This window comes from Opisthocomus hoazin, chromosome 2 (genome assembly GCF_030867145.1).
Source record: "Opisthocomus hoazin isolate bOpiHoa1 chromosome 2, bOpiHoa1.hap1, whole genome shotgun sequence".
Lineage (NCBI taxonomy): Eukaryota > Metazoa > Chordata > Aves > Opisthocomiformes > Opisthocomidae > Opisthocomus > Opisthocomus hoazin.
In genome coordinates, this window is record NC_134415.1 from 118,064,092 (window position 1) to 118,076,222 (window position 12,131).

Below are 12,131 nucleotides of genomic sequence, written 5' to 3' on the forward strand. Positions count from 1 at the left end.
AAGGGGTAGTGGCTTTAAATGGAAAGAGGGTAGATTTAGATTAGATATTCGGAAGAAATTCTTCACCATGAGGGTGGTGAGGCACTGGCACAGGTTGCCCAGAGAAGCTGTGGATGCCCCCTCCCTGGCAGTGTTCAAGGCCAGGTTGGATGGGGCTTTGAGCAACCTGGTCTGGTGGAAAGTGTCCCTGCTCATGGCAGGGGGGGTGGAACTAGATGGTCTTTAAGGCCCCTTCCAACCCAAACCATTTTATGATTCTATGATTCTAAGCTAGCATGGGTCAAATGGACACACATGGTTTTTGTTTTTATGCTGATATAGTTGAAATACAAAACTATGAAAGCTGATGCTAGGTTTTGGTTTTTGGTTTTGGTTTTTTTTCAGAATAATTCCAAGAAAAATACTGTTTATAATTACATCTAAATAGACCTGTCACAAACGACTTCTGAAATAATGTATTTATTGTGAATACTGCTGACCATACTGTTTTAGATTCTTTAATTAAAAAGTCATGTGGGACTAAGGAAAAAAGCCATGTGCAACACGAACTATTACGAAATACAACTGCAGCTTTCTTGCCAGTCTCTTTTCAGTGGTGCCCAGTGTCGGCACCAGAGGCAATGGGCACAATCTGAAACACAGAAGGTTTCCTCTGAACATCATGAAACTCTGTTACTGTGAGGGTGACTGAGCACTTGCACAAGTTCTGCAGGAGGCTATGGAGTCTGCATTCCTGTATGTATTGAAAAGCCGTCTGGACACAGTCCCGGGCAACTGGCTTTAGGTGGCCCTGCTTGAGCAGAGGGGCTGGACCACACAATCTTCAGAGGTGCCTTCCAACCTCAACCATTCTGTGATTCAGTGAAAGAAGAAGATAATATGAATGCTTTAGTCACACAATAACTCAGTCAACCATCCAAAGCAGGAGTGGTTCTTGCAGCTAGTGGGATCCATTCCCACTAGCACTTTATCAACTTTACTAAAATCCTACCCTTCTGTCTTAAGAGCGGTATGCGGTGGCCACATAAGGCAATAGGGGTTTAAGGAATTTATACTGTATAAATGAATAACAGTAACAAGCTATTCATTGTTGAGATAACACTGACAAGTAGTTCTTATGCAACGAAAAGCTGAAAGAATGGCCATTACCTTGTAAAGGACCTTTCAACTTTCCTTTACACACCCCTTTTCATGGCCAGCCCTAACTGCTTGTTTCTGTGAGCCTGAGGACTGACAGAGGAATCCCCACTGAAGGCTCTGGCACAGGCACAGTTTGGATACACTTTCTGGGTGTTGTCGCACCAGGACGGGTACAGAAACAACGTCTGAAGCAGTTTTTGTGGATGGTTCATAGCCACCCTGCCTGTGTGCTCACACGCATTTCCAAAGTATCAAAAAACATGCCTATGCAGGTATCAAAAAAAATGCCTGTGCAGTAGTGTTCAGCTGGGATTTGGCTGACTATCTTCAAGCTCACACAAATAAAGATCTGGCAGCTCAGGGCATCGTTTTTTTCCTATCTTGTTCTCCAAAACCTCTGTTGTATCATACATGTTTATGTGTTTGTTCACAATCTCTGCCTTCAACATTTTCTGTTGACAGCAATCAGCTACAAAGCATTAGAGCCACCACTGGATTCAATCATAATAAAGGGAAATGAGATCCACTTCTCCAGTTGCCTGTTTAAAAAAAAAAAAAAAGGAAAATCCAACTTGGAGAAGTGAAACAAAGATTTAAGCCAAGAGTTCTTAGGTTTCTCTCATGTTTGAAGCAGGGAAATGAGATGGAAGGCTATGGCTGTTTGGCAAGTTCTGCAGCAGCAATGCATCAGGGAGAAAGGGCTGTGTCTACACTGGGAGCAGAGCACAGCAGCAGAGCAAAGGCATACACAACAGTTCACACGCTAATGTCACTAATAAGAGCCGAAGCACAGTAAAAGTGGTTTTACATAGGACCTTCTGGTTTAGTCTTCTGAAAAGGGGCCCACTTCATATGCACCAAAATCATTCTGAGAACCCAATAAGCACAAGCCAAGTTATGAAATTCAGATTGCTTGATAATTGCACAATTTTTCTAAAAATCTAAAATAATTATTTCAGTTTCGTGACATAAGACAATGAAGAAACTGGTATTAAATAATTAAAATCAACTGCTGATTTAAACATTTAAAGAAGCAGTAAAGGCCTGAAGACCTCAGACCAGGTGAACAGGGGATGGGGTGGGGGGGAAGCCACCCAAAAGTTGGCCTCAAGTAAAAGAATAATTTAGATGCCTTATACACCATAGTTGGGCTGAAGCTACAAGGGACTTTACCTAATTACTCAAAAATTCCCATTCAGTCTTGTTCTAGTTTCCCTAATTCCTTTCCAGATACATTATGGCTCTATTTTGCCCAAATAAATTGTTAACTGCTTGAGAACTAAGCTTGATTGAATCTGTGAGGCACACAGATCTTTAAATATTTGACAAATAATGCATAATAAGCTCTAATTACAATACACCAAATACAGAATATAAAATTGAAAATTATTTGTGAAGTAGTTTGAGCAAATTGCTCATTCTAGTATAAAGCTGTTTTGTAAATAAGATACCATCTCTTCCAGGTGTTGTTCCTGCAAACAGCACTTCATAAAAGATTAAAAACGAGGCACTTAACGATAATTCAAAAACAAGAAAAAATATGCTACACAATTATATTGAATTCGCACATTGTTTTCATTAGAAAATGCAGATTAAGAGTCAACTGAGAAGATTAAAGCAAGGAAGCTGCAAACTGAATAAGTAATTAGATCTTTGCAACTGCCTAATATGCAACGACCATTCTCATCCACAGGCTATGAAGCCTTATATTTACTAACCTTTTCATACTGTGTTTCAATCTCTACTTACTGTAACGAACTTTCATATTTACTTTATTTTTACAAAAGACAGTATCTAAAGGATTCTTGGATGAGAATGCAAGTAAGCATGCTGCATGCAATATAAGTATAGTAACGGATTTTTGGATTGAAGCTACTGCAGTTAATTATTAATTATATTTACTGATACTTGCTCAACAAACAATATATATGAAACAGGTAACTCCAATTGAAACATTAAAAATGCTTGCAAGCTATTTTTATTAATGCATTGCCAAAATCTATGCAGGTATAGATGTTACAGATGCAAAGCAGCAGCTTAGTTAGCGTTCAAAGCCTGAGGTTATACTACTACTCTTACTCAGCATTTCATATCAACGTTTTTTTACTAACAAATTTCTATTGGTATTGTAGCTATGAGTAGCTACATAGGTAGAAGACTGTAAACATCTATCTAAATATGCTCTTCAGAAGCTTTATGCACAAAGTAGTTTAAAATTAGGTTAAAAATTATGTTAAAAGCTTGTTATTGCACAGAACTCTTCCTTTGACAGTCCAGAAGCTATTCAGCTGTGATTGACTTCAAAACACACAGAGTTCAAACATATTCATGACTTGTTCACAGCTTAAAGTACCTGCACACAGATGATAATTAAAGGTATTTTAAAATGAAAAGACAGTATTCTTTTTTTTTTTATTCTGCATAACTGAAAGGTGACAAAAAAGCATTCTAAATAGCAGACGTGCAGCGAAGGCTTCAGTACTTCCAAATTACTACAGGGGAAAAAACTGTAATATACAGTAGCTTTAATTAAATTATTAAAAATAAAATACATTTTATTAACTTTTTTTAAAAAAACTATAGTTCATTAGAAACTTTGATGCTTGGGCATATCCTGATAGATTGCTAGGGCAGGTTTACAGGTGATGAAAGAAAACCTCCACCTATGCTCTGATTTCATTTATCCCTGATTAACTTTCCTATTAGCAATTAATAAGCAAAGAGTTATAGCTTCCACTAAGAGTTACTGATCCATTTACTTGAGCAACATTTCATTTAAGTGGAGTAGTTGAATAGAAAAGGCTCCAATTCTAGCAGCACTATAGTGTAAGTATCTAAAGCAACTGATAACTTATCCCTTCTAGAGGTCAGCCCTACTTTCAGTTTACTTTCCTGATTTAAAACTTAAAGTAATTCCATTTTAAAACAAAGAAAATAAACATAATAGCCATTACTTACTCTGTCAATCCTAGTATTGTTTCTCTCTTGTACTGTCCATCTGCTGTAAACCTCTGCACATCCACTCCTTTGCCAAGCCCTTGCAGAATCTGAGCTTGAGTGAAATCCAGTCGTCGTTCATTGTAGTAATGCAGCTGATTTATCAAAGTATCTACTTCTTCAGGCCACTCTGCATAGCCATACTGTGTAACATGCTTTGTGACCATCTGAATCAACTCCTTTGGGTCAGCCTGTGAAAAAAATTGGCAAATAAAAAAAGCCCTGTAAATTTCTGCAAAAAAATTATCATTTTATAATTGATCCCTGTATTCAGAACTAAAAGAATTGTTTCCATTTCTGGGAAGCTTTAAGCACAACAGAATTCCAAATTTTCTCTAAGGCTATTCGCTATGACATTAAAATTTATCCTCTTGGATTGTTTTAGACTATTCCATATGCTACAAAAATTCAAACTTACCTAACCAATTAGTAGTAACACGTACTTCACTGACTGAATTTATTTGTTTTAAAAACCTCATCTTTATTGACACTGAACTAGGCAACTGATTGGTAAAACACCTCAATAAATCAAACAAATTTACCAAATCTCTTTTCAACTACAAACACTCTAAAACAGAGACTGTCTCAAAAATAAAAATTGAAATAGTATTGCAAAATGTTATTTTTGTTACTGAATTTCCGGTACACTTCTATTATACAGAATTGATAAAAGCAGAAGATTAGTATTTTAAGTGTCGAGCACTGATAACAGGAAGTGTAGGCAGGATCTGCAAATTACACCTGAGGCATTGCCTACATCCTGAAACCTTCAAATAATTCAATACTGATCATCAATGTATTAGGAAAACCTTTGTTTTCAAAAAAGCTTCAACACAAACAAAACTTACTTTTCTGCATTAGAAATTATGTATCAAATGCATATTTAATCAACCACTGATTTCTGTAGTCAAAAACCCACGTAACAAAGCAACAATTTAGAACATGAAACAAATACAGTCTGCATATTTGACATGAAAAAGGAACACAAGTACTGTAAAGTTCCCAATTATCTCAAGAGCAGGACAGTGGCTACGTCCAGGCACCTCCAGTTGAACCCAGCGATGTGCAACCCCTCAGCACACACAATACCTTGATTTCTCTCTTCCTTGAAAAACGAGGCCACCAGCAGCACAATGCCCACAGGGAAGCACCCCAGCTTCTGTGTAGCACCCACTGAAGAAGGAGCACCGCCAAAAGAGCCACCAAAAAATATCTGGGGATGCCAACTATAACTGAAATATCTTCTAAAAGGAAGCGCTGATTCAACTGCTGTGATCTCAAGAATGTTGAGTACACGGCACTGTTTTTATTACAGAATGATTCTACTAAATTAGAAGCTAAACTTACGAACATAAACTAGAGCACAGCAGGGTAAAACATGCACCAAATGTTTGAACCCTAATGCATTCCTGAATTTTTCTATGATTTGCTGGTCATTCTAAATTGGTGGGTTTTTTTGCTCCTTTTTTATTTTCTTTTTCAAGTCTTAGCTGACCACTGCTCACCAAGTCGTATTAAATGCTACAGGGCATCCTTTTTCCCTTCCACATGGTATTTTTCTGAAGGCCTCTAAACACTGCAAACTCATTGATTTTATAAACAACATCAGTACTTCTTTCAAGGTTGCTTAGGAGATTGGTAAGAGAATAATAAAACCTCAAAAAAGAGACAAGCAAGCTGAGCAGTACATCTACAATACAATTATACCAGCTGGAAACCAATCCACTGCTTATTATGTACCCTGGTATCTCATTTTAGGTGATACACCAGAGTGTGAGCGTGCAGACAGGGAAAGCCAGAGCAAGATGAGAAAACCTGTTTAGCATAATTGCCTAAATCCTCTGTACAGTCCAGTGAGAAAGGCAGGTCCCTCTGACAACCCATGAGAGTAGATTTGCTCTCTTTTGCTAGGTTGCCCCTCTCTCTGTTCAGAAGAATAGAATCCAATGTCAGCACACTTCTCCCAGCGCGCAGCCCACGGGATTGTTCATAAAATACACAAAGACAATCTTGAAAGTATTTTCAAACAAATACGGCAGAACTCTTCCTTGAGAAATGGCTTCTGAAGATATAATCTTCAGAAGTTTAATAAACTTTAATAAGTTTCCTGACTAGCACATAATTTTTCAACCTGATGCAGAATTAAACTTGAGTATTTACAACAATAACCTCAAGTAATACTAATTACTAAGACAGGTAGATTAAAATAATTTTATTTCTGATCCACTGTTTTCTTCAATACATTAGGCAACCATCATCTTTAAACGTGAAATTCCTTTTTAAAAAATAACCTGCCACTTCACTTCCAATCATAATATCCTGACAAGTTCTCACTGTCTCAAATGACATCTATCACTAGCGCCAACCTTCATTCCCCTTTTGTTACATTTCCCTAAAAGCATCTGTGTGTAATTGTCCATGCTGCCTGTTTATGCTTCAAAGGAACACCTTAAGGCTCTTTAATCAGCTTAATCATTATCCTGCTAATATTTTTGCCAAATAATACCTCAGAAGATGCAATAACAACTGTGCGGTTCTGGCAGGACTGCTCTCTATCAAATTGGTCAGTACCGTTTCAACTGTTTTTCCTATCTGAACCTCTTCTACCTCTTGTTTCAATACTAGGCTATAATAAAACAAAAATCTGAATCAAGGACCACTGAGTAATACAGTAGTACCACAACAAATAATAATGATAAACTGTTTCAAGGAGGGATAGAGAAGTAAGTGGAAGATAATCTGATGTACATGTTGATTAAAAGATCAGTGTGATCCTTGGATGCACATCTGAGGAATGAGAAACAAAAAAAAAATTACATTGATGTTTGCCACCAAGATAACTAATTCCCACTACTAGGCTCTTTTCTGGTTTTGAAGTTCTGAAATGTATTATAAAGGGGATAGCTCTGAGAAGTATGACAAAATTTATTTAAGAGATTTAAGAAACATATAGTAATATACAAATAAGGTCTTTGGAAGAAGGTCTATTGCGTTTATCAATGACAGAGTTAGAATAATAGAATCACACCCTGTATGACTACCTATGTATGCATAACCATACATACGTACGGCAAAAACGTGCATCAAACTCTTCAGTTTAGGAGATAAAAGTACGAGATCTGATACCTGATAAATTAACACATATACATTCAGACTAAAGAAGACAGAAGTTTTTTTTTTTATTGCAAGCCATTGTCAAGGATTATGTTGAACTCTTCCAGTCAAGTGCTGTACTCTTATCCCTTAGAACAACTATCAGAGCATGTGAAATCAAAAGTTAGAGAAATCCCACAGCCTGCTTGATGCAGAGCCTATACTGGTACCTGACGTGAGACTTTCTAGTGTTTTTTCATCTATAGAAAACAATCTCTCCCAAGTTGCAGTTGTTTGCAAAAGTAATTTACTGGAATGACAGTTTTCCTTCTTTCAGATTTGTTACACTTCTACAGATTTAAAATGTTTTCTTAAATAACAGTGCTGTTTGCGCAGTACATACTACCATTCCACGCAAGCTGAGACAATAAAACGAGCTAAAGTGTTCAGTATCAAGCTGCACAGAACTTGTATTTCACAATTTTAAGTATTCATTCTTTAACATCTTCACATTTTTTAGTAATACACATTTTGTAAAAGATAAGCACAAATATTTCTACATCCATTAGATACCTAGTTCAATTACACATGGTGCTTGTTCTAACAAACGCTAATGCAGAAAGATCATTACAGCTGTATTGCCAATATTCAAAAAAGTCTTGACAGTTTCTAATTGAAAATACCATAACAACTACCTAGTAATACTAGGTGGTGATAAAGAAAATTAACAAAATCAATAAAGGCTGACCCTTACTACAGCATTCACAGGATTTACAAATTCTTTGACTTTCCTGAAATTGTAACAGGCACTTCAAAAAAAAAAAAATCTGAGCAATTTGTGTAAATACAAATGAACTTCGACAGGTAAGAACAATGAGAAGTCATATTCAACTTGTTCTGTTTCTAATGTTATCTGTCAAAAAAAAACCATGAAAAAAACTCAAGCCGCTACTACACTATTATCTCTGTTGGGTTTTCAGAGTCTTTCAGATACTTGGAAATTGTGCCTAGGTGTCGAACTCCCTGCTTTGCCAAATAAATCTCCCCAAGTACTCCTAGACACACGTTTGAACACGGCCCTCATCACTAAGGAAGTGTCTTTTACATACGAACACAACAGCAAACATAGGATAAGTTTCCAAAGAAGCCACAAGACCCGAATGTATTACCACCTCGACTCGTAAGCCTCTGTAGCATTGCCAAGGGAAACCCCTCACAAACTACCTGCCAATCCATTTTACTCATCTGTTGGACTAGTGCTGTGCTTTGTGCTGTAACAGTGTTGGCTTGGCAATAGTGGCACAGACTTTACTTAGGAATTAAAAAAAAAAAAAGTAGAGAAAAGAAAAAAGCAGCCATGACTTCAGCATAAAGCTAATTTAATTCTATGCTATTAGATGTGATTTACTCAGCACAGACCAGGACAAGTTACTGTCAATATTACAGCACCAGCCATCAGCAGCAAGCCTCAGCTGGGGATCAGGGTCCATGTGACTAGATGTTTTATCACAGTATTTCTCCTTGACCACCCTCTGGGAGGCACAACCATGAAGCCCTTCAGAATCTGTATGTCACTGTGATATTATAAAAGTAACACTGGTTTTAAAAAGAGGTAAGAGGTTTTCATTTTGGAATTTCTTCACCCTGATCCCTAAAATAATCTTCAACTCAATTTTTTTTTTTTTTCCTGGCAAGTTGCTATTTCTTTTTTTCTTTCAAATCACTTTAATCAGGGGGGAACAAAAAAAAGAAATTAAAAAAAAAAAAAAAAAAAAAATCAATCCGAGTCAAGTTTTCCTCCTGTTCATCTCCTGCTCAGGAAGTGGCACCAATTTCACAGCTATGATAAGACAGATAAAAAGTTCTACGGTAAACACATCATTGAGATAATATTAGATTCACTGGAAGGTTATTTAGCTTGTTTACTTATTTTAAGACCAAGAATTATTCCAATTGTTCTAAAAACAACTATTGTTCTTCTGGTTTTGTTTTTAACATATATGATCTTCAGACTGTAATACAGAAATGATGAGGAACACTGATGAAAACAGCTGCTTAGATCATCAAGGCTAATTTGCTCATAATCACCCCAAATACATAACTGATGTTGTGGACCTTTCTGGATTAAAGCTGCAAAATCTTTCCATCATCTTTTGAACTGTAGACTTTTGATAATGATCAAAAGCTGCAACCACAGTGAACCACAGGAATCTGAATTGGAACGCAGAGCACATGTTAGTTGTGCCTTGTAACATCAGATTTGTTCTAAACCATTTTAAATGATCCTAAGAAAGAGATCACGCTACAGAGGAAGACACATAAACCAAGCAAATTCCTAGTCAACAGAAAAACTAGGAGATGACAGCACATGAGTAAAGCAAGATACACCAGGGAGCAGGGTGTAAAATTCCTGCTGCAGACACAGTTCATCTTCGATTCTATCCTGCCTCTAGTCATTGCCCATCTCCAGCGCTTTTAAGGGAACCAAACTACACCTCTGGAAAGCACTTACATTTCAGGGAGAAGAGGAGGAGAGCTCTCCCTAATCCTTACAGCAGCTGCCACTATCCCTGTAGCAAGAGATTCAACGTGCTACAAATTTAATGGAGGGGGAGGCAAGAAAAAAAAAAGAAAAAAAAGAAAAAAAAGAACAAAGATAAGCATATACAGGTGGCACTTTTCCTCACATACCAAAGCAGGAAAAAAGATCTACAGGAAAGAAATAGTTCACTCAAGAAGTAAAATCCTGAATGTGCCCATTCACTCAAGAAGTAAAAGCCATCCCTCTGTAGGACAACTTTCCATTAACTAAGTAACACTCGTCCTCAACTGAGGCTGTTGTCATGCTGGAATCAAGAGTACATTAACTTAGATACAGCAGCATATGAATTTGGGGTGGCCTACCTTTCAGACCACAACTGTCTCATGTCTCATCTGTTCAAAACAATAGACAAAGTGTATGGCTGAGATGGAAGACCAGAACATCTCAAAAATAAAACCTGCACTATCACATCACTCAAGTGCAAGGATACCTCAGCTTTGTTTCTCCTCCCACTGCTGCATATTGTTGGGTGACAACACTGATTTGTTCAGCACCAGCTTTCACAACCATTTTTTAAATGTATACGGTAAGCAGCAAGTCCCATTACCCAACAGCAAAACGGCACCAAGTCACCACATAAGGATACCTACTAGAATACCTTCTATAAGCTACAAGACGCATCAGAATAACTTTGCACAAACTAACAAAAAAAAAAATGAAGTAGAGATGAGCTGAGCAATAAATCCTCAATTAACAAACCTATAGCTAGCTCTTATACTTTCAGATAATATTAAAACAATTTCCTATTTCAGATCTATAATCCATGATCCAGATTTAGGATCCATCAGAAGTTTTTGTAACATACTCTAATGTCTCAGGTATATTTAAGTATAATGATTTTAAAGACTGTTGATACTCTTAAAAAATGTTTGTCACCACAGTACTATACACGGGTGATGCAAACAAGCAACTTATTATCGTACCCAAAAATAGATGCCTGGATTTTGTAGATCCAGGAACGCAGCAATTCCCTAGCTTCCCTTCTCACCTCCACCACAGATTTCATCCAGATGTCTCATTCTTCAAAGAACTGAAACTGGATGTTTTAAAACTTCATTCCAGATGAATGGCTGTATAAAACAAAAGCTCCTGGATCACAGTTCAAAAGTCAGTACCATTAGCTCTCACTTAAAGTGGCCAAGTTTAAAACATTCCCAAACTTCTACGTCATACCAACACAACTTGTAAAGAGGTTATACAAAATGCAGATTACATAGGTAACTGAGGGCTTCACAGTCCTAGTCTGCTTCGGAGTTTAAGGCTAGCAGTAACTTCAAAGAGTTATTTGAATTTCCAGGGAAATTAGTGGAAAAGAAATATGCACATTTGCAGTGCAATGAGAATAAACTAATTGATGACAAAAATATGGCCAAAACCAAGACAGTTGGTGAATTATGAGAGGAACATGAAAACACAGGTGAACAGTTTGTAAATAAGCAGTCACAATTTCAATGAAATTGGAACTAAATTTATTTCCAAAGTCCTGCTTTCTTCCACTGTCAGGCAATTAAGACCTACAAAAACAATTCAAATTGCAAACATATGCTCATAAATGACATTTCATGCAAGTGTGCTTTGTTGCTTTATGAAGAGAAACATGTTAGGAATACAAAATCTACGAAAGCCTGGAAAACTGTAATATTTCAAAACTGGAGTCTAAAAAGTACAAACCATCTCTTTGTGTCGGGGTTTTTAGGTTTTTTTGTTTTGTTTTTAAATAGAACGAATGTTATATGTTTTAAATACGCAATGCTGAAATGTAATGGTTGAAAACTGAAATACTTGGAGTAAGAAGGCAGCATACACCACTGCGCTTCAAGATCATTATGTTGGAAACTAACTGAATCTTGTAAGGACAAAAGGTTACCCAAGATGCCGGTATGATTAAAGATACGACTTAAGCGGAATCGCAGGAATATTTTCTGCCAACAAAGCCCCCAGAAGAGACTGAGTAAGAAAGGATTGTGAGTTAAGCTGTTAGTTTCGAACTATGAATCAGACGTTGCTAGCACACCACCGTAAAAATATTACGTGTTGGGCTTATTTCTGCTTCAGAAATTACACTAAAGATGGTATTAGAATTAGACTAAGCAATGTACAGCATCTATTACACAAAACCACATTCTGCAGGATTTTTTTAACTCTATTTGAAGAGGTACCACAACCACTGGCTAGAATTATCAGAATACTCAAAACCAGGAAGAAAATGCAGTTAACAATTTCGATTTCATCTATACATTCTGTTCTAAGCTCAAACAGCCACTCATCACAAAATTAAATCATATAGTCAGCCAGGATT

At 36.9% G+C, this 12,131-nt stretch overlaps 1 protein-coding gene across 1 annotated transcript in view; it reads right to left on the bottom strand.

Annotated features, from left to right (window-relative positions):
* The window catches only part of NBAS (NBAS subunit of NRZ tethering complex), a 194,397-nt gene that overhangs the window by 73,469 nt on the left and 108,797 nt on the right, over nucleotides 1–12,131 (bottom strand). Inside the window, 1 exon segment of the mRNA XM_075414861.1 lies at nucleotides 4,099–4,328. Coding sequence (XP_075270976.1) covers nucleotides 4,099–4,328 — 230 coding nt within the window.